A 21,996-nucleotide genomic window follows, 5' to 3' on the forward strand; every position below is an offset into this window, starting at 1 on the left:
TCTCTCCATGTGAACTTGTGCACATCATTATTTTGAAACATGGTGTTAGTGATAACTAGTACTTGTTCTGTGCAGAAATACTGTAAACACTTATTATTATGATAGTTTTGCCCTTTTCTCCAAATTTTCACAAAATGTTTCTATATGCCTTGTCGGATTCATTTCCTACTCTGCTGTTCGGATCTTTCATGAGGACCACTTTTTCCATTTTCTTTGTCAGCTACATTTTCTACTGACTCAAAAAAATTCCTTCACTTCTTCCTCAGAAGAACTTTCTGTGGGCCCATAGGCACAAATAAGTTTCATTGCCCATGTCCCAACTTTGAAGTTTGCCCACATAACTCTACTTGAAACTTTGTTTCCACCAAGAAGTTTATCTTCATGTTTGATGTTGAATGCAATTGCTGCTCCTTCCTTTCCTTGATCATTATTGACTGGAAATAACATCTTATACTTATTAATTAGTATATGTCACCTGTTTTTGTCTTCTTTGTCTGAGGAATGCCAATTATGACCACCGGGTACTTTTCCAATTCTTCTGCAAGCTCGATTTCCTCTCCTTATATTTATGGTTTCTATCTTCAGTTCTTCTGATATTGGGTTTATTCTTCTTCTAGATGTTCAGTTGGAGCTTGTTCCAGTAGGTGACTTTTCACTTGTCACCTTAGTTCCCTTACAAAAACAGTGGTAGTAATTAATGTAAAAAAAAATAAAATGTGAAAACACGGCATATTAAGATAGTTTAGGTAGCAGGGTATCAATTTGAAGAGTTTCTGAGAATTTCAGTATTGACGTCATAAATGTATTCTTGGTTGGTGGCTGGTGGAACCTAGAATCCTGATTTTGGAAATTTTGTAGGTCATGTTTGTTCATCTGGACTGCTGGACTAAATTGAACTGGCCTGGTGTAGATTCCTCCCCTCTTTCGCAAATACCCTACTCTATCCTATCCTTTCCCTAGGTAACATGTTGAGAAACTTGATAATAAACACTATTGCAAATCTAAATGCTTAAATTTTGTCTATAGATCTACAAATAAGCATTATAATTATAATAGTGGTATGTATATATATATCTTATTATTATTTATCCTTCCCTTCTCTTTTACCTTGCGGTGTCGAGGATTTTCAACATTTAATGTCTACCGTATCAAGGATAAGGTGGTTAGCCCTATGTCTGTACATGTGTGTTCACGGGCCAGTTTGCCTGTTCTGGGGGACGAAAACCCCGAGTTTCCAGGTGAAAACCCTCTCTACCTCCATATGAGACCAGCTAACTCACCTTTAGTCAAAAGAGACCAAAAAAGGTTCCTCATGTCTCTGATTGGAATCGAACTCAGGTCTTTCCGACCAAAGGGCTTTGTCTATGACCGAGCTCTTTAGTTGGAAAGACCTCCATCATTTATATATCTCATCAGTGAACAAGGAATTGTTCACTGATGAGATTATGTAGGTTCATTTTGATCAGACATCCAGTTTTTCACAGTGTAGATATCTGATATTTCTTTAGTGTTCTTCCTTCTTTGCTACCATATGGAATACAACAAATGCAGTAGATTTTGCATAACTTCACTTCTCAGGTGGGTATACAGTAGAAATGGGTCTTTAGAACTGATGAAGTTTTAAGTTTCACCAGAAGCAGAGATCACTCTAAAATTGTATTTCTGTACTACTCTGTACCAGTGTCTTCCTTAGTGACTGTTATATGAGATGGTTATTACGGGATTATAGTCATTGTTTCCATTATTATCTAGGACAGTGATAGTCTACACACATGTATTGTAATATATAACATATTATACTGGAGCAGAATATATTGTAATAAAAAAATAAATAAATCAGTAGTAGATCGTAATTATTTAATACATTTTAACTGCATTAATTATGCCAATTGCAAAGTTGTTATTAAAATAGTCTAGCAGAAAAATCAAATAATACTTTAAATCAGAATACTGATAATTATTAATTAAATAAATAAAAAAAATTGTAACCACCCGATTTGAACATTCAGTGATGCCATATCAGAACCAAACTGTTAACAGCCAATTCTGTGAGGGTATTACTGCAGTTTTTGTAACTGCAGTGTGTTACAGAATGTTTGATATCATATCTTGTGTTCATATGGCTAAATTTTCTGCTTGAGTTTAATTTATTTGTTTCTTTTTTTCACATCACATGATAAATGAATTCTACAAGTTTAGTCTTTTGTTTACCATATCAGGTCCATTGACCTATTATCACTTAACTTTGCTTATTATATACCTAATTTTTGGTAATTGTAGGGCAATTAATTTTATTTATAGTTGTCTTTGTCTGTTGTATGCAGGATGGAAGGAAAATCTAGTTTCTGATTTGGGATGATACCTTGCTGCCTCCATATGAGAGTAACTTGTTAAATCTTGATCATAAAATCTTATAAGTAGTCTTAGCTGGCAGATGACATTTGAATCCAGATCTTTGCTACTAAAGAGCATCTGCATTATAGAGTAATGATTCGCATTCGTGTTGGAGGTTTAATGGAATATCATCAGCACTGAGAAAGGATTAAAATAAATTTTAATGCTTCCAATATTTCCTCTCAGTCACAGAGACATCTTCAGGGATTACAAATAACTTTTTGTAACAACACACACAAATATAATACAATGATAAGTAAAACAAGTGAGGAAAACTCTTATTTAGGTGGTGCCCTCTCTATGGGTGTTTGCAGGTGGCCTAGGATGTAAAGAGGGATCTCTGATAATTAATGTTTTCCAAATTTTGGGAAGTTTTATGCAACCATATTTGTTTAAATTTGGTTGATTCCTGAGTGCAGAATCAAAAAACAGTCTTTCTTTTTTGAATTTACTATGGTGGAGCATGGTGGTTTTTTTCAGGAGATCCTGTGGGTTGTATCCAAAACATGGTCTGCAAGGACAGATTGACCATAATCGTGATGTATGACTTGTGTTCCTCTAACCGGATGGTTGCTGATCTGCTTGTCTGTCCAAAGTAAGCCAGCTTACAGGAACAAGGTACTCTATATACTCCAGGCACTGAGAGAGGAGGTAGCTGATCTTTGACGAAACTGATAAGGGGTAGTAAGTTTATGGTGGGGCTTAAACGCTGTATGGAGGTTGTACTTTTTTTAACGACCTGGCTATTTTTTCTGAAGTGCCACGGATGTAAGGTATGGTGATGGTATTTCTGAAGAGATGGTCAGGGAATGGGGAAGGAATTGATTATTTTTTTAATTCTGTAATCACTAGCCATTGGAAAGGAAGGCGTTGTGTATGTGTTTGAGTTCGGTTGAAAGGGCAGTTTCACTGGAACAAAGATTGTGGGCTCTATTGGTTAGTTTTAATAATGCCATATTGTTGAGAGGGATCGTGGTGGGAGAGTTTGTGAATGTATCTGCCTGTATGAGTAGGTTTTCTATATACAGAGAAAGAAAGGTTACCATTAGGAAGGCATGTTACTAAGGTGTCTAGGAAGGGTAAGCTACTGTTATTTTCCTTTTCCATCGTAAACTTCTACTCTTATCTGTTCCGCTAAAGATCAGCTCTCTCCTCTCTCTCTCTCAGTGCCTGGAGTATATAGAGTACCTTGTTCCTGTAAGCTGACTTACTTGGGACAGACAGGCAGATCAGCAACCATCCGGTTAGAAAAACACAAGTCATACATCTGCAATCACGATTATGGTCAATCTCCTGGAAAAAAACCACCATGCTCCACCATAGTAAATTCAAAAAAGAAAGACTGTTTTTTGATTCTGCATCTGCACTCAGGAATCAACCTAATTTAAACAAATATGGTTGCATAAAACTTCCCAAAATTTGGGAAACATTAATTATCAGAGATCCCTCTTTACATTCTAGGCCACTTGCAAAATGCCCATAGAGGGTACACCATCTAGATAGGACTTTAGTTTCCCTCACTTGTTTTACTTATCATTGCATTGTATTTGTGTGTGTGTGTGTTGTTACAAAAAGTTATTTGTAATCCCTGAAGTTGTCTCTTTGACTGAGACGAAATATTGGAAGCATTAAAATTTGTTTTAATCCTTTCTCAGTGCTGATGATATTCCATTAAACCTCCAACATTAATTCATCACAGCACTTAAGCCTCAACACACGGATAATGACATTTCATAACTTAAAATAAATTTTCATGATTGTGATTCAAGATGAGAATTGGTCTTAAATTGTTAAATGAAACATCACTATTATTTGTTTGCAGGCAGAAGGTATGAAAATGATTGTTCGTTGGCTATTGGGACTGAAAAATGCTGCTCAGTCTACAATGTCTACTCTCAGGTTGCTTACAACAGTTATTTTACACAGGGGAGATTTAATGGAAAAAGGCATTGTTTCGTAAGTTTTAAAAAATTTTTGTTCTTTTTCTTGATGTACGTTTGTGTGCATGGATGCGGTTGTTTATATCAGATTTTCTCAGTATAAGCCATGATTATTTAAAAATCGATCAATATGTTCTTCCATTGTTTCCGCAGATGTACTGTTGAATTTTGAACTAATTCTGCATAGTCACTTAGTATGCATCTATAAGATAATTATAGCAAATTACATGAAAACTTGAATTTCTAGTGAATGGGGATTTGGGGGAGGGTGAAGATGCTAATCATTTCAGTTGACTTGCATATCTTATATAGCTGTTTAAAGTATACAGATCTTCATTTCTTGCTAAACTGAATAGTGCATTTAAGAAATATTGTATAGCAAATCAATTAGATTTCATTCTTTTATATTCCATACTTTTTATGCTCTTCTTGGCAGATTTCTTCTGATCTGCCAGTTTGGTGAATGAAGTTTATGTCACAGGCACAGTAAATGTATGATTGGCTTGAGCAATCATGGTCATGACAAAAATGTAGTAATTACTGCAAAATGAACATTAGTAGCAACCCTGTTTGTGAAATTTCTTTTAAGTATTCCTTCAAAAATTTAATTTACCATCCCTTGGGCGTCACTTACTACTGAGTAGCAAGCACTCAGTAGTAAGCCTGTGTGTCTTCTATCAGTGAGCTGAAAATGTTAGTCATGTTGGTCATAAACTGAAAGTAGTACAGTCAGAAAATAAAGAAATAGGTTCACCTCTGAATCCAGTTAATGTGCTAAGTGCAAACTGTATGCCAAGTTTCTATCACAATAGAGAGGAATCAAGACTTAAGAATGAACGGGGGTGGGGGAGATGAAGATGCTAATCATTTCAGTTGACTTGCATATCTTATATAGCTGTTTAAAGTATACAGATAAATGTGTGAATGTATGATTGGCTTGAGCAATCATGGTCATGATAAAAATGTAGTAATTACTGCAAAATGAACATTTAAGTCATTGCTTTTTTCGAATGGTAGCAATCCTGTTTGTGAAATTTCTTTAAACTATTCCTTCAAATATTTAATTTGGCATCCCTTGGGCTACACTTATTACTGAGTAGCAAGCCTACATGTCTTCTATCAGTAAGCTGAAAATGTTAGTCATATTGGTCATAAACGGAAAGTAGTACAGTCAGAAAATAAAGAAACAGGTTCACCTCTGAATCCAGTTAATGTGCTAAGTGCAAACTGTATGCCAAGTTTCTATCACAATAGAGAGGAATCAAGACTTAAGAATGAACGGGGGTGGGGGAGATGAAGATGCTAATCATTTCAGTTGACTTGCATATCTTATATAGCTGTTTAAAGTATACAGATAAATGTGTGAATGTATGATTGGCTTGAGCAATCATGGTCATGATAAAAATGTAGTAATTACTGCAAAATGAACATTTAAGTCATTGCTTTTTTCGAATGGTAGCAATCCTGTTTGTGAAATTTCTTTAAACTATTCCTTCAAATATTTAATTTGGCATCCCTTGGGCTACACTTATTACTGAGTAGCAAGCCTACATGTCTTCTATCAGTAAGCTGAAAATGTTAGTCATATTGGTCATAAACGGAAAGTAGTACAGTCAGAAAATAAAGAAACAGGTTCACCTCTGAATCCAGTTAATGTGTTAAGTGCAAACTGTATGCCAAGTTTCTATCACAATAGAGGGAATCATCAAGACTTAAGAATAAAGCTCTAGTGATCACTAGTACTAGTACTTCACTAGTACTTCATGGGGTTGGGAGTGATTACAATATCATTCAGAAAAAAACTGTGGTTAAAATGGTTTTGAAGTAAAATAAAATGTTCTTCTAAGAACAGTCTAAAAAGGAACCCCCCCCCCCCCAAAAAAAAAAAAAACTGCACCAATTGATAATTCTGGATATAAATTGTTTTGTTATTGAATTTTTTATATATCTGGATATCCTCTGAAGATTTCTGAGTCAGAGCAAAAAATTTCACTCTCAGAAAATAAGACTCCATTTGGAGGGGAGGAGGGTATATAATAAATTATTCTTCTTCCTTTTTCCCACTTTTTCCTTGCAGTGTCAAGGATTTTCTATTCATTAAACTGCAACCATACACAAGGATAAATGGTGGTTAGCCCTATGCCTCCCAATGTTTCCTATGTCTGTAGAGGTGTTGAGTTATCAAGTCCAGTTTGCCTGCTTGCAGGATGAAAAACCCCAGATAAATTGGGGAGAAAACCTTGCAGTCCATGCCCAGGACCGGGTAACTTGGCTATATGTCTGAAAGATCCTAAGCTCCTCACATCAGCAACGGGAATCGAACCCAGGACACTCCTTTCCCAAGCATATGATTGCAAAGTGCATAGCCACTCGGCTAACCTCGCAGACAGTAAATTATTGATAGTACAATATATATATATAAATAGTCAGGGGTTTTCTATTCATTAAACTGCTTCCGTACACAAGGATAAAAGGTGGTTAGCCCTATGCCTTCCAGTGTTTCCTATGTCTGTAGAGGTGTTGAGGTCTCAAGGCCGGTTTGCCTGCTTGCAGGATGAAAAACCCCGCAAGTGTTTTTTTCAGATGGAGCACTATTTTCTGAGAATGATATTTTTTGCTCCAAATCTGAAGGCTATACCAGAGTGAAAATAAAAATTTGCTCTTCTGTATTAAATTCTCAATGATAGATATTCCAGAAACCAAATATCAATTGTTTCAGTAGGATAGAAATATATTTCCAAAAAAAATACCGTTTTCACTCTTGAATAATTGTCCAAGGATCAAAAGGATTCAATCTTGGGATATTTATTTTATTTCCATGTAAAAACTACTACAAGTAAGCAGGTGTACTGCTACTTCTGTATAGAAGAAACACCACAAACTGGATTTCCATTCTAAAAAAAAGTAGTGACATAAGTTTATTGCATGTCTTACCTGTGATCACTGAAGCTTAAATCTTGGAGAAGCTGGGCAGTACAGAATTTATCAGTTCCATGGCAGATTTCTGTTTGTGGTAGCCAGACATGCAGACCAGGAAAAATCTGCCAAGAATAATGTACTTAACATTTTGTATATTTATAAATAGAATAATGTACCAGTTCATAAGAAAGATTCCGGTAATTGGACCACATGTTTATTAAGCTAAATGACAATAAAAAACAAACCCAACAAGTTTCGTAAGTCGTTTGACTTGCATCTTCAGGGGTCAAAGGTAACTAAAAGTTTAAACACAAGAAATGAGAAATTACTCAAAATAATTCATTATATACAGTTGTGGCCATCTAACTGTTATTAAATTGAATATCCGAATATAGATTCAGTGCAATTCTAAGTTTGAACAATGCTGGATGCGGTCACTTTCTGTTGTTCACGTTCACATTGTCCGAGGTCTGACTTGGGTATAACAACAGAACGTGACAGCATTCCGCATTGTTCAAACTTAGCATTGCACTGAATCTGCATTCGGATATTCAATTTAATAACAGTTAGACAGCCACAACTGTATATGATGAATTATTTTGAGTAATTTCTCGTTTCTTGTGTTTAAACTTTTAGTTACCTTTGACCCCTGAAGATGTAAGTCAAATGACTTATGAAACTTGTTGGGTTTGTTTTTTTATTGTCATTGAGCTTAATAAACATGTGGTCTAAATACCAGAATCTTTCTTATGAACTGCTAAACCACAGAAACCTTCACATACAATCTACCAGTTATCCAGCTTATGTGCCAGGCTATCCCTTCCCATTTTCGTTAACATTGGTTTACATTTCGTTATATATAGAAAGATAAGCTAAACTACAATTTAACAGGGAAAAAAATGACACTTTCATATATTTGCATTTACTTAACTCTTTGTTGAGAAATATTTATGCTTCCTTTCATCAGTTTATCATCTGTTTTTGCACCACAGACACTTCCATTTGCCTTTTAAGTTGGTAAAAAAAAAAAGGTGATCTGTATTTTACCTTTCTAAAGTATAGTATTTGGTTAATTTGTGCAGATCTACTGTTTTTACTGTTCATATATTGTAAATGGAAGAAATGATAAGTGATAAAAATTTGGCTGTTTGGTCTTCTGTTTGAATTTTTTTTTTTTAAATGTGACACCTACAAACCTATAGTACATTAGTACCTTGGAGTGGCTAAGTTTTTGAATTTATGTTTTGCATATTCTAAAAACCCTGCTTCTGAAACTTTTTTAAGCTACTTCAGACTTCCAGTAAGTTAGGCTGTTTTCTTGTCTCACACGAGGCAGTGAAATTCATCTCTTGTCTAAAGACAATCGCAAACATTCGTTCCTATGGCTGGATTAGAATCTGCATCCTGTTATTGGGAAAACAGGCAAAAAAAAATTCCACCTTTTTTTATTTATATGACTACCACCAATGAAATGTTGGGAAATTATATAGTACCTTTGTACCATGGAAGAGGTAAGGATTTTTTTCTTTTTATCCTCTCTGTTTTTTACAATAGTCTAGAATCTCCACTCTGGAGAACAAACACGGGAACTTTTCAGGTCTTGTTTATGGCCTTCCATAAACAAGGGGGGCAGCGAATTCATCTCGTACTTCGAACGCTTCTAACTTTGAACATTCCAGATTTCAAACATTTGAGAACACAAGAAATTTGATTCTCAGTTCGAACGGCGTTTCTAAGTTCGAACTATAGTCCAGGAACTCAGAGTCATATAGCATTAGATTTGGTATGCCATTGAGCATGCTTCTACCCCACTAATTTCCCTCGCTCACTTCCCTGTGCCTGTGCAGTGTGTGTGTGTCTGTCTCAGTCTGCTGTGCATTGTCCCTTCACAGCCTAGTAATTGCGTGATACATTTGTGTAGAGAATTTTTAACTGATTTTGGCTTTTTTTTTTATTGCCAATGGCATCCAAGAATGTAGAAAGAAGAAAACCTAAAAGAAAAGTTGTAGTATCGACAGAGATGAAAAAAGAAATTATCATGACACACGAAAGCGGTACACGTTTGACAGATCTGGTGACAATGTTTAAAATGTCAAAACGATAAGTAGCATTCTTAAGAATAAGGAAGTAATAAAAACAGCAAATGTGGCTAAAGGTGTGAAACATTGACCTCCATGAGATCACATGTTATTGAAGAGATGGAAAAACTCCTTTTAGTGTGGATAAACGAGAAGCGATTACGTGATGAAGTTATTACTTAAAGAATTATTTGTGAGAAAGCCAAACATCTACATAGTGAACTTAAGAAACACACACCTGAGACCAGTACTGAAAATGGGGAGTTTAAAGGAAGTAGAGGCTAGTTCAATAAATTCAAAAAACGAACTGGGATCCATAGTGTTGTCATGCACGGCGATGTAGAAGAAGAAGTGGACAAATTTGTAAAAAATCTTTAAGGAGTATGTGGATAGTGAGGGATTTGTATCTCAACAGGTTTTTAATTGCGATGAAACAGTGTTGTGTCATCCATCTTGCTAATTGATCCATTTATGTTGGGTAGTTGGATCTATTCTTATTTCTTTAAATTCCATTTTTATTTTGTTAGATGCTGATTGATACTGATCCGAATACAAGGAAATTTATATTATACTGTGCCCCTATATTCAGATTAGTCTATATAATACAGAGGAATCAATCATCAACTAACTTTTGCAATCTCACTTTATACAGGCCGAGGTTAATATTATCATTTAAGGCTTCTGCAAGGTGAGCGGTGCAGATGAAGAAAAATCAGGCAAACAACAAATTGAATTCAATAAAATAAACATTTAATACAGGGTTATAGAACATGTACATTTAAGCATAATTTTCTAAGCAAGATAATCTGATTGAACAATATTCAAAATATCTCTGAGACACTAGTAGCCTCTCGGTTTGGTTTAAAGATTGAAGTTAAATTTACAGATCTTATTCTCCAACGCTTAAATACTATTATTACAACTTGTCTCTATTCAATGAGATAATTCAATTCTTTTATACATCTACTTAGTTCAAATACTCATAACAAACATAAAACATTAGGCATTAAACATTCTGCTGTCAATTCTATATTCTTACGAATAATTGAAAATGGTTCACACAGTTCAATGTTCCAGAATTTTACAGTAATTATTCTTAAGGTAGAATTTTCTAATTCTCTCTTAGTCAACAAACACTTAATTTAATTATGAGGCAGTTATCATTTCAAGGGTGAAGTACTTTAAAGCTACATACTTCGGCTATTTTTAGTAGAATGCCACAGTTAATGTTAAGATATATCAGGCGGAGCTAACTCTTATTTCTTCACACTGAAATACACACAGGACTGCTCTTACTGGGTTACACCTTTTACACACTGGATTTACTATAGGCACACTTAAAACTGTAGTTAACTATCACTTTGAAGTAACACTATTCAAAAGAAATCTCCACTATAATAACTGAAATATTAAACATAGTGTTTCACAAGTCTTGATGCACTCATTTTAGGTAATCTATTTATTCCTTATTTTCTTCTATGCATTAAATTCAGCTTTGCACTATTCTTCCTCAAAACAATTGGAATTTGTCGTAATTTTAGAATTCCATAGAAATATTCCGAATTGCCTATTAATTCCCAGTCCTTTCTTAATCGATTTACAGCATTTCCCTAGATCAACTCCCCCTTCTGTTACACACAACCAGTCTCCATGCTCTCTCTAAAGCTTCTCCTCTCTTTACTTTCGTTTTCCGATAAAAATCGTTTATTCTTCCCGCCAAAATCCAGTTCTAGCCAGTTCAGCTTACATCTACTGGCTTCACTTCATATCACAGCTGTTTACGTTCTAAACACGTGCTGACTAAAAACAAACTCCGTTTCTCCTTCAGCAGCCAATCAAATGCATTCAGAAGAATTACATAAAATCACTCTTACATACAGAAATAAAAAAAAGATATATCACAATTCATATTGTAACATTTAAATTTACTTACACACAATTTCTTATAATAAATTTTATAGAATAAACTAAATAAAATGAATGACATATTTATATAGAGCCTTTTCATTATTATTACATATTCTAAGATTAAATAATTAATTAATAACAAACAAAACTCAAAGCATTTATATGAATAATATATAAGTAAGAGACTAACAACAAATAATATTTACGAGTCTTGCTTATGACATGGTGGATTATGTTAAATGTGAATGAAGTATTAAAACATATAAAATATCTTCATTCACAACTTAACAACAGGTCTTTTTTGGAAAAAAATACCCAAAAGGACCTATATCACAAAAGAAGAAAACACTGCATCGGGATATAAACCTATGAAAGATGGAATTACTTTGCTGCTTTGTGGCAATGCTATTGGAGACTGTAAGATAAAGCCTTTGCTCGTTTACTATTCTGAAAATCCACGCGTTTTCAAAAAGAACAATGTCATAAGGAACAAATTCAGTGTTATGTGGAGGGACAACATGAAAGCATGGGTTACCAGAGAGTTTTCCACTGGGTGGATTTATCAAGAATTTGCTCCCACTGTAAAAGCTATCTTACTGAAAAAAATCTACCATTAAAAGCTCTTCTAGTGATGGACAGTGCTCCTGCTCATCCCCCAAATTTAGAGGAGGATTTAGTTGGTGAATTCAGTTTCATCAAGATAAAGTTTTTGCCACCCAACACCACTTCTATCATACAACCCATGGACACCAGCAAGTGATTTCAAACTTCAAAAAACTGTATATTAAGGCTATGTTTCAAAAGTGCTTTGAAATAACCAATGCCACAGAACTGACTCTTAAAGAATTTTGGAAAGAGCATTACAACATTTTTCATTGCTTAAGGATCGTCGATAAGGCATGGAAAGAAGTTTCTATTAAAACAATGATTTCTGCTTGGAAAAAAAATCTTGCAAGATTGTATTTTATTCAATGAAGTAGTAAGCTGTGAAGAAGAGTCTGTTGTAAATGAAATTGTGTCTTTGGGTAAAGCTATGGGATTAGAGGTGAGTGATGAGGATGTAGAGGAGTTAATAGATGATCATAAAACTGAACTCAGCACAGAAGAACTTCAACATCTTCACGATCAACAACAAAAAGAAGTGGAAAAAGAAATTTTTATGGAAGAGAAGGATGCCAAAGGATGCATTTCCAATGCCGATCTTCAAGAATTGTTCTCTGTTTGGGTTAGAACACAAGCTATTGTGGAAAAATGGCACCCTAATAAGACAGTGGTGACCAGGAATATTAACTTATTCAATGACAACTGCATGAGTTATTTTAAAAAATCAAAGAAAATCGTCAACGCCAAACAACATTAGATAGATTCTTCTTTGCAGAAAAAAGAGAAGGTTAATCGCATTCTCAACTCCAGCTAAGAAGCAGAAAGAAGGCGCTTAACAACGGGAGCATTATTTTCGTCTTTGCGATTTTTATATTAAAAAAATATTCTTCACTGTTATTTTTATGTTGTAATAATTAAAATTAATAAAATAAATATAAGATTATTTTGTTTAATTTTTTCTAAGTTATTAACATTAAAAAAACCTAAAATAGATAAAATAAAAAATTATTGAAATTTTTTGGATATGGGAACGGATTACTTTGCATTCCATTATTTCTTATGTAAAATCTTGATTTGGACTTCAAACAATTCATAATTCGATCGGGTTTCTGGAACGAATTAAATAACTACGAGGCACCACTGTATATGTATTTGCATGTATTATTTAAGACATTTGTGTACAATAAATCATAAACAAAAAAATAAATAAATCCTATTTCTTAATGTACACTTCTGTTTCTGACAAACACGAAGTTAGTGCAAACATATTATTTATGATTAATTTTTAACTTAGCAGTCATTATTTATCTGAATGCTGTTTTTTTTTTATACACATCATCTTCCCTGTTTGTTCAATATTTTGGTCAAGTGCATTCCTTATTCCCCCCCCCCCTCCACATCTCATTGTCCATACTAAAATTCACACGCACACATCTCCATATATATAAAGGGCATACAGTATATTCCTCTGCATTAATTTATGAATAAGATAATATAGCTTCCTATTAGAACAAGGTTTCAAAAGATTTTTATGAAGTCTCTGCAGCTTTAAAGTAGAAGACTTCAAATGTCCCATTTTTGCTTTCACAAATGGCTGTGAGGCCACATATTGATGATGGCACGCACGACATTCAACAGAAATGCTGCCACTGCGTGCTTCATTTTCACCTTCAGTTTGTCGATGCTGGAATGTTGTTTCTTGCAGGCTATTCTCAATCTCCAACCTGTTGTGTAGTCCTCACCTTGTGTGCATGAGCTGAGTCCTTTAGAAAGGTCCACTGCCTATCGTGAAACAAGGTCTTGTTAAAGGGCTATACCATAGGAGAGAACACAACTATTTCAAAATCATCAGTAATATCCCACCTCTTCTTTTATCTTTTCTGTCTTTTCAAAAAATGCTATAACCATTACACTCTATTCCCTTGAGTACGTTATCACGTGTTAATCATGTCTCACTGATACTGATGATTTGTGGGTAAAGTAACTGTAACAAACACTGCACTCCTATTTGTACTACTCCTTGCATTGTTACGTAAGTACCATAGGTCCCCCTCTTGTTTTCCCTTTCTTTTCTACAATTCCTTGTGTCATCATTCAAGTAATTTGGTCCCACTAATGTCCCATTTATGTTTACAAAAATTTAAATTCAGAAGTAAACTGTTAATAATTTTGAAGCAGAATAACATAGTAGAATATTTGTATTCAAATCAATGTATACCTTATCTGCCACTTTCCCTAGACCTACCTGGTGTATACCAGGTCCCTTGCAGCTGCAAATTGTCCTACTTTGGCCAAACAGGCAGGACAGCAAATATCAGGATTTCAGAACACAAAGACTACATCCGGTTTCACCAGTACAGCCACTCTGGGCTGGCAGACCATGCCTTATATACCCACCATATCATTCATTGGAAGAAAACTAAAATAATACACTACAGCAAGTTTAAGTATGAAAGATTATTCAAGGAATCATCAGCAGCTCTAAAAAACATTCCAAACCTCAACAAATTTGGGTGCATGAAACTACCTCAAATTTGGGAGACTTACATTATGAGAACTTCAGTCCAACGGCCAAGACAACCAAATTAGCCTTCCAGAGGACACCATTAGGACTTTAGGAACAATATTAGTTTCTTGCCTTCTTCCTCATTTGCTTTTGTTAGTGCCTGCGTGCACATACCGTATTTTTATGTTCCTGAAGATAGCAACGTGACGTTGCAAAATATTGAAGTTATTCCTTAAAGTTGCCTTTAATTAATATCCTTTATATGCGTTGTTAATTCCGTAAGCTAATTACCAGTTATGTATGACCAATGTGTAAGCTTTGCTACTAGAATTACGATCATCCAGAGATTCCATCGCACGAAAGGCCCGTCAATACGGTAAAATGAGGTTGAAGATATCGAGACAACTAAATCATCTGACGTTCCTAAAACACTGCGGGGATAACAAGGTAATCCCTAATTGTGTTATATTGAAGCACCGTTTCACCTCACAGAAAGCTCTCTGTATTTATAATCGCACTAGCTTCGCCCTATTAAGAGAACAAATTACCGCAACGCATGTTCTCCTTGCCGATGAAAACAAAACCTTACGTGCACTAGAGGAAGACCTTTCAGATTCGCTTGGCCATGATCTTTGGACGATTCTTTATGACGTCTCATGCACTTCGGCAAGAAAAGAATTCAAAAAAATACACACTCGGCACTTGAAAAAATACGAAACCTGATAAAGAATTCTACTTCCTTACTACAGCCACCACTCAACACTGTAGTCAACCTCTCGTCCATAGTTTTAAAGCCTGAAGCACTCACCACACTTTCACGTGTCTACAATTTCGCCCTAGCTCCTAAAAGAATACCTGCTGAGGAAATCATGATCCAAATAGAACGTGGGATTCGCAACCTTCCTAACCATATTGCCAACAGTGTCAGACTGGATGTAGGCGGTGTTCTCACCAAAGCAAAACCTCCAAAACCAACTTATCCAAAGACGAATATGCAGCTCTACTAGAAATGAAGAAAAACAAAAAAAATAGTCACCAAAGTGGATAAGGGAAACGCCACTGTGGTGCTCAATCAAAAGGACTACAATGGTAAGCTTAATGCTTTAGTACTAGACCGTACTACCTCCCTCCCTATTGAATATAATCCTACCAGCTCTCAGATTAAAACTCTCCACAGACTCCTTAAGAAAGTCACTTCTTGGCCTGTGGAAGTCACTAACAAATTAAAACCTTATAACTCTAGGACCCCCCCGATTATATGGACTCCCAAAAATACATAAACAAAATGTGCCATTACGTCCCATAGTGAATGGCATTGATTCCCCCACATATAAATTAGCCAAAACACTCGCACGCTATACTGGCAACACACCATCACACAAAAAAACTCAGCCCACTATAAAGCCAGTATAGAAAACCTCTCACTCCAACACACTGACATAATTGTCAGTTTTGACATCTCCTCCTTATTCACTAATGTCTCACTCAAAGAAACCCAAGAGCTTATCCAAGCCAAGTTTCCTCCCGATATCTCGACCCTATTTCAATTCACAATGAACTCAGGCTATTTTGTTAGGCAAGGAAAATTCTACAAACAGATAGAGGGGAACATCCATGGGTTCACCACTTTCCCCACCGTTGGCCAATTTCTTTATGGAGACCTTTGAAGAGAAAGCCTTAAACTCCGCCCCACAAAAACCCACTATTTGGCTTCATTACGTGGATGATGTGTTCGCTATGTGGCTACATGGCTCAGATACACTCCACTCCTTCCTAACACACTTAAACAACCAACACCCCAGAGTCCAGTTCACCTTAGAAAAAGAGGAAAACAACACCCTCCCCTTCCTAGACACTTTAATCACTCGCCAGCTTGATGGATCTTTGGTTTTCTCTGTTTACAGACCCACCCATACTGGCAGATACATTCACCAGCAATCCCCCCCACCCCACAACAATATGGGGTTATAAAAACACTATATAACAGGGCAAAATTAATCTGCTCAGATGACGATGCCCTAACCACTGAACTAAACCACATCCTCAACACTTTCTTAGCCAATGGCTATAACCCCCAAAAAATCCCAAAATACTAAAACCAGTAAACCACAACCCTTGCCCCCCCCCCTCCACAATAAAGATTACACCAAATCTATCATCATCCCCTACATTCAGGGCACCTCTGAGAAAATAACCAATATCCTCAAAAAATATGACCTGACTTCTTGTTATAGACCATATAAAAAGTTGGCATTCCTTATCCGCTCTACCAAAGACCAACCACTTCCCCTAGACCTACCTGGTGTATACCAGGTCCCTTGCAGCTGCAAATTGTCCTACTTTGGCCAAACAGGCAGGCAACAAATATCAGGATTTCAGAACACAAAAACTTCATCCGGTTTCACCAGTACAGCCACTCTGTGCTGGCAGACCATACCTTAGATACCCACCATAGAATTCGTTGGAAGAAAACTAAAATAATACACCGCAGCAAGTTTAAGTACGAAAGATTATTCAAGGAATCAGCAGCAGCTCTAAAAAACGTTCCAAACCTCAACCAATTTGGGTGCATGAAACTATCCCAAATTTGGGAGACTTACATTATGAGAACTTCAGCCCAACAGCCAAGACAACCAAATTAGCCTGCCTGAGGGCACCATTAGGACTTTAGAAACAATATTAGTTTCTTGCTTTCTTCCTCATTTGCTTTTATTAGTTCCTGCATGCACATACCATATTTTTATGTTCCTGAAGATGACAACGTGACGTTGCCGAAATATTGAAGTTATTCATTAAAGTTGCCTTTAATTAATATCCTTTATATGCATTGCTAATTCCGTAAGCTAATTACCAGTTATGTATGACCAACATATAAGCCTTGCTACTAGAATTACAATGCATACCTAGTCTAGCCATAAATACTGCCACAACTTGAAAAGCACATAAACCTTAAATGTGTCAGTAAACCATTTGCAACTTGCAGCATATACAAACCTCATGTATGATGTGCATGTAGTAGCACTCAATGTTCGAAATGTCCCTCTTTTGCCTTCACTCATACCTGAAGTCTGATGCCACGTACCAATGTAGCATGCACAGCATCCAACAGGAATGTTGCCACCGCTTGCAGCATTCTTGCAGCGCATGTATTTTTACAGATACAGATGTTGGATTCTAATTATGTAGAAATAGAATAAATGTTATTTGATTCAGAATCCAACATGATTTTCCATCACAAAGGCTAGACTTGTAAATATTATTTAATGTATATAACTTATTTTAAAATTTAATATTCATATAACTACCTTAATTTTGTCTAATATTTAATTATTTAATCAAAGATATATGTATGAATAATGTAAAGACTGTATTAAGTATTAATAAGTTACTTTATTTATTGTTATGTCAATATTATAAGAACTTGTGTTTGTAATTTAACTACACACTTATTGAAATGCAAATATTCTATTTATTCTTTTTTGTGAAAGTTTAACGTTATGTAATAACTGAATGTAGTTGTATAGCCTAATGTAACATTCGCGAGAATGTTTACGTTTATCGGTTGTCATAGAGACGCGTGAAATAAACGAGCACGAGTGAAGGGAGTGTGGGCAAAATAAGAAGAGAATATATATACGTAGTAGGAGAGTCGGAACGGAAATTTTGAAGTGAAAGGAAGCAAGGGTATAAACTAGAGAGGTGGAAGTATATGAACAGTTCTCAAGGGCAGAAGTTAAAAGGGATAATATTTATAAGCGAGCAAAGACGAAGTGAATCTTATAGTTAGCTGAAGGTGAAGTCAGCAGTAATAATAAAAGGAATTTAATGCCGCAATCGGATAATATAAAGAAACTGGACGTTCAGTGAAGAATTCTGATTAAATCCAGTTAGTCTAGAATTGCGACTTAATTCTAAATTGCCCTAAGGAGAACTGCACAGTGTTTAATTATTTAATGAGTGGTGACAAGGATAATCAAAGTACCTTACAGTTGATATCCATAGTCGTGAAGCGTGATTAATAGTGTTTTAGTTATAACTGCGGAGAAGTCTTATAAATGTGTTCTTAAGTGCAACAAATATATTTTGAAAGTTATTCGCAACGTAATTGATGTACTAGGAACTGTTTCTGGTAAGCACTGACATATTGATCATTTTCAATGTATGAAGAATTGAATGTTAGTTACGCTACGTTTAACCTAACTTTAACTGTGGAAATTCTTTGCGAATGAGAATTTGAAAATAAGAATTGTTGAGAGATATTTACAGCAATTAGTGCCTGCGGTGTCCTTTAAGCGTATAGCATAGCTGAGAACTGTGTGGAAACCATTCAGATGGGAAGTTCTATTGTAATTAAGTGTAGGAATTTTGTGACTCAGAAACTGAGAAAGTGTATGTAATGTTTGGAAGATTGAACTAATGTGATTGACTTGACCTAATATTTAACTTTATTCTATTGTTTAAAATTAGAAGTAGAATTTATGTATGTGTCATATAGCTTACATTAAATGTTTTATTTTGTTAATCTAATTATTGTGTTTGCCTAATTTCTTTTTACTGCACCGTTCACAAAAATTCGAATCTTGCGGGAATCCCAAGTGGAAAATAAAATACCTCGGCCAGAATGAATGAAAAGACTGCTAACTAATTTTGAATTGATCCTACTAATTCATATAGACTAAGGATAGAGTGGCGCAGTATAATAGAAATTTCTTTACCCTTAGATTAGTGATTAATTTGCAATTAGTTTTCCTTTATTTTATGAAAGTGACTTTTAGCAAGATGGCGGATTCGAACGTCAAGAGAACACGTCACGTCACAGAGTCCTTGAGAAAGTACTAGAAATCATTTCTTAATAGAAATATTGTATGCAGGCAGGTATGAAGTACTGATGCATTAGCTGAATTTGAATAAGAATGATTACCTCAAACCTCTGTAAGGTGATTTTACGAACAAATCTCACTGACATTTGAAGGATATAATTTTGGATAACTTTTTTTTACTCCCCCCCCCCCCCCTTTTTTTTTTTTTTTTTTTTATTATTCTGTTCTTTCAAACCATCTCTTCAGTTACAATAAAAATATACTTTTTTTTTTTTTTTTTTTTTTTTTTTTTTTTTTTTAATTATTACCATAAGGTTTTCTGCTTACATTGTCTATTTTTCATTGCATATATAGCATTGGGAGTTGTACAAGTGAGTAATAATATCTTAGATAGGAAAGGAGATAAATTTTCTTCTTTTTTTTCTCTTTTTTTTCTACAGTCTTAGAAGGCTGCATGTGTGTGGTGCATTTACTTTAGAAACAGCTGGAAGTGTAAGTCAGGCCAAAAAGAGAAATCTGATATTGATTGGAGATCTGAGTATTGTCAAAGGTTTAATTGTAAGTGAAGTAAAATCTTTCTTATTAGAATTATCACAAGTGAAGTTTGCAAGTTAGTCTTGGTTTCAGTGAAGAATGACAAGGAGATCACAGTTTAAGCATTGATTATAGAAGATTTGGAAGCTGCAAGCACTACAAGGTTTGTCAGATAAATAGTCATTATTATCAGTAGCAAAGCTGTAGATAGGATTTGTGGTTAATGAGAGATCATTTATGTATAAGAAGCAGAGTGAAGTTACCAAGCCCTAGACTTCTTTCAAGCGTTTGTTGGGAAATCTGAAGAGAGGTAAAATGTGGCCCAATTGCACAGGATGGAAACTTGGTAAGTAAGCCTCTATGCTAGACCCAATCAGATGTATTGGAAATGTTGGAAGTGATTACTCCATTTACTCCAGTCTTTACTATAGCTTGAAAGGCAAGATTAGTTTGTAGATCTGCTGTAGAGCAAGAATGGAAGAAACCATATTGGTGATTTATAATTAATTGGTGGAGCTCCAGGTTGTGAAGAAGTTGATTGTTGATAATTTCCCTATTGTATTTGCAGTGAGTTGAATAGCCAACTTTTGAGATTGGGGCAGATAGGTACAGTATAGGGTTACTTCCATGCTGTTGGATGGATATGTGACATAAGCATGACAGCTTGCAAGAGGGTTGTTTGAAAAGTTTAATAAATTTCCAATAGACGGTGACACAATTTATTCATTCATACCAGTGTCTGCACGTATCATCTTCTTAATGACTTCTTGCAAAATTTTAGCTACGTGCAACACATAGTTCTTGTTTGCAAACATTTAAAATGCATGTTCGCATTTTTCATAAAAATAGAGAAAAACGAGTTTTGTGCAGTGATAAAATACTTTTATTTGAAGAAGTGAACAGCCGTGCAGATCAAAGCCAAGTTAGATGCAATTCATGGGGACTCTGTACCAGCATTAAAGACTATTTATTTTTGGATAAATGAGTTTAAATGTGGTCGTAAGTCCATCGGAGATGAAGCACGCTCCAAATGCCAGACTGAGGTCACTATGAAGGAAATTATTGACAAAATCCATGGTATCGTTATGGAAGACTGCCAAGTGAAAGTGCGAGCTTGCTGATATTGTAGGCATCTCAACTGAATGGGTGTATAATATCCTGCACAAAAAATTGCACATGAAAAAGCTGTGTGCACAATGGGTGCCACGATTGTTGACTGTCAATCAAAAACGCATGTGAAAAGACATTTCAATGCAGTGTTTGGCAATGTTTAATCGTAATTCGCAGGATTTTTGCGTCAATTTGTGACTGATGGAAGTTTTTTCGCTTGGCTATGTTACCAATTATATATTTAATTTAATCTTTTATCCAAGTGTAAGCAAACAAAGTTTGTGCCTGAAGCATTTTCAGGATTGGGGTAGCTCGTGGTAAAGGTGGAGTAAGTTCTGATCACTTGTCTTAGTATCTCCCATAATGCAAAGCATATCTCCTTGCAGACATGTATAATGCTATGCATTAAGGGAAGGGCCACTACCAGTCTGGCTCCCACTGATGAGACCTCAATAAAGGTTGAAACCAGTCTGGGTAGTGGCCCTTCCCTTAATGCATAGCATTATACATGTCTGCAAGGAGATGTGCTTTGCAATATGGGAGATACTAAAACAAGTGATCAAAACTTACTCCACCTTTACCATGAGTTGCCCCAGTCCTGAAAATACTTCAGGTGCAAACTTTGTTTGCTTACACTTGGATAAAGGATTAAACCAAATATATAATCGTTTCATGACTGTAGACGAAACTTGGATTCACCACTACACGCCTGAGTCCAAGCAGCAGTCAGAACAGTAGACAGTGCCTGGTGAAAGAGCACCGAAAAAAGCGAAGAAGTTTTGTCAGCTGGGAAGGTGATGGCCACTCTTTTTTGGGATTCCCAATGAATTATCATGATAGACTATTTGGAAAAGAGTAAGACAATAACAGGAGTATTATGCGTCATTGATTGGCCATTTGTGGAACCAATTTGAAGTGAAAAGTATTTTCACTTCAAATTGGTTCCACATCCACCATATCTCTGAACTTGGTCCTGTGTAACTTCTTGTTCCCAAACTTAAAAATTTGGCTCGGTGGGAAAAAATTTCTTCGAATGAGGATGTCATCAAGGCTGTCAATGACTATTTTTCACAATTTGACAAATCCTACTTTTTAGATGGGATGAAAAAAATTGGAAACTCGGACCAAATGTGTAGACCTCAATGGAGATCATGTTGAGAAATAAAGTTAACATCTGATCATCT

The 21,996-nt window shown here is 35.4% G+C and overlaps 1 protein-coding gene across 1 annotated transcript in view; it reads left to right on the forward strand.

The window, feature by feature from the left end:
- Nucleotides 1-21,996, forward strand: part of LOC150106699 (sister chromatid cohesion protein PDS5 homolog A-like) — a 670,786-nt gene that overhangs the window by 411,088 nt on the left and 237,702 nt on the right. The window contains exon 22 of the mRNA XM_090393290.1: nucleotides 4,217-4,350. Within this exon, the coding sequence (XP_090249416.1) occupies nucleotides 4,217-4,350 (134 nt within the window). The remainder of the gene's footprint in view (nucleotides 1-4,216; nucleotides 4,351-21,996) is intronic.

The sequence above is a fragment of the Typopeltis vanoorti genome, chromosome 5, assembly GCF_054136105.1.
Source record: "Typopeltis vanoorti isolate ZY-2024b chromosome 5, IOZ_Tvanoo_1.0, whole genome shotgun sequence".
NCBI lineage: Eukaryota > Metazoa > Arthropoda > Arachnida > Uropygi > Thelyphonidae > Typopeltis > Typopeltis vanoorti.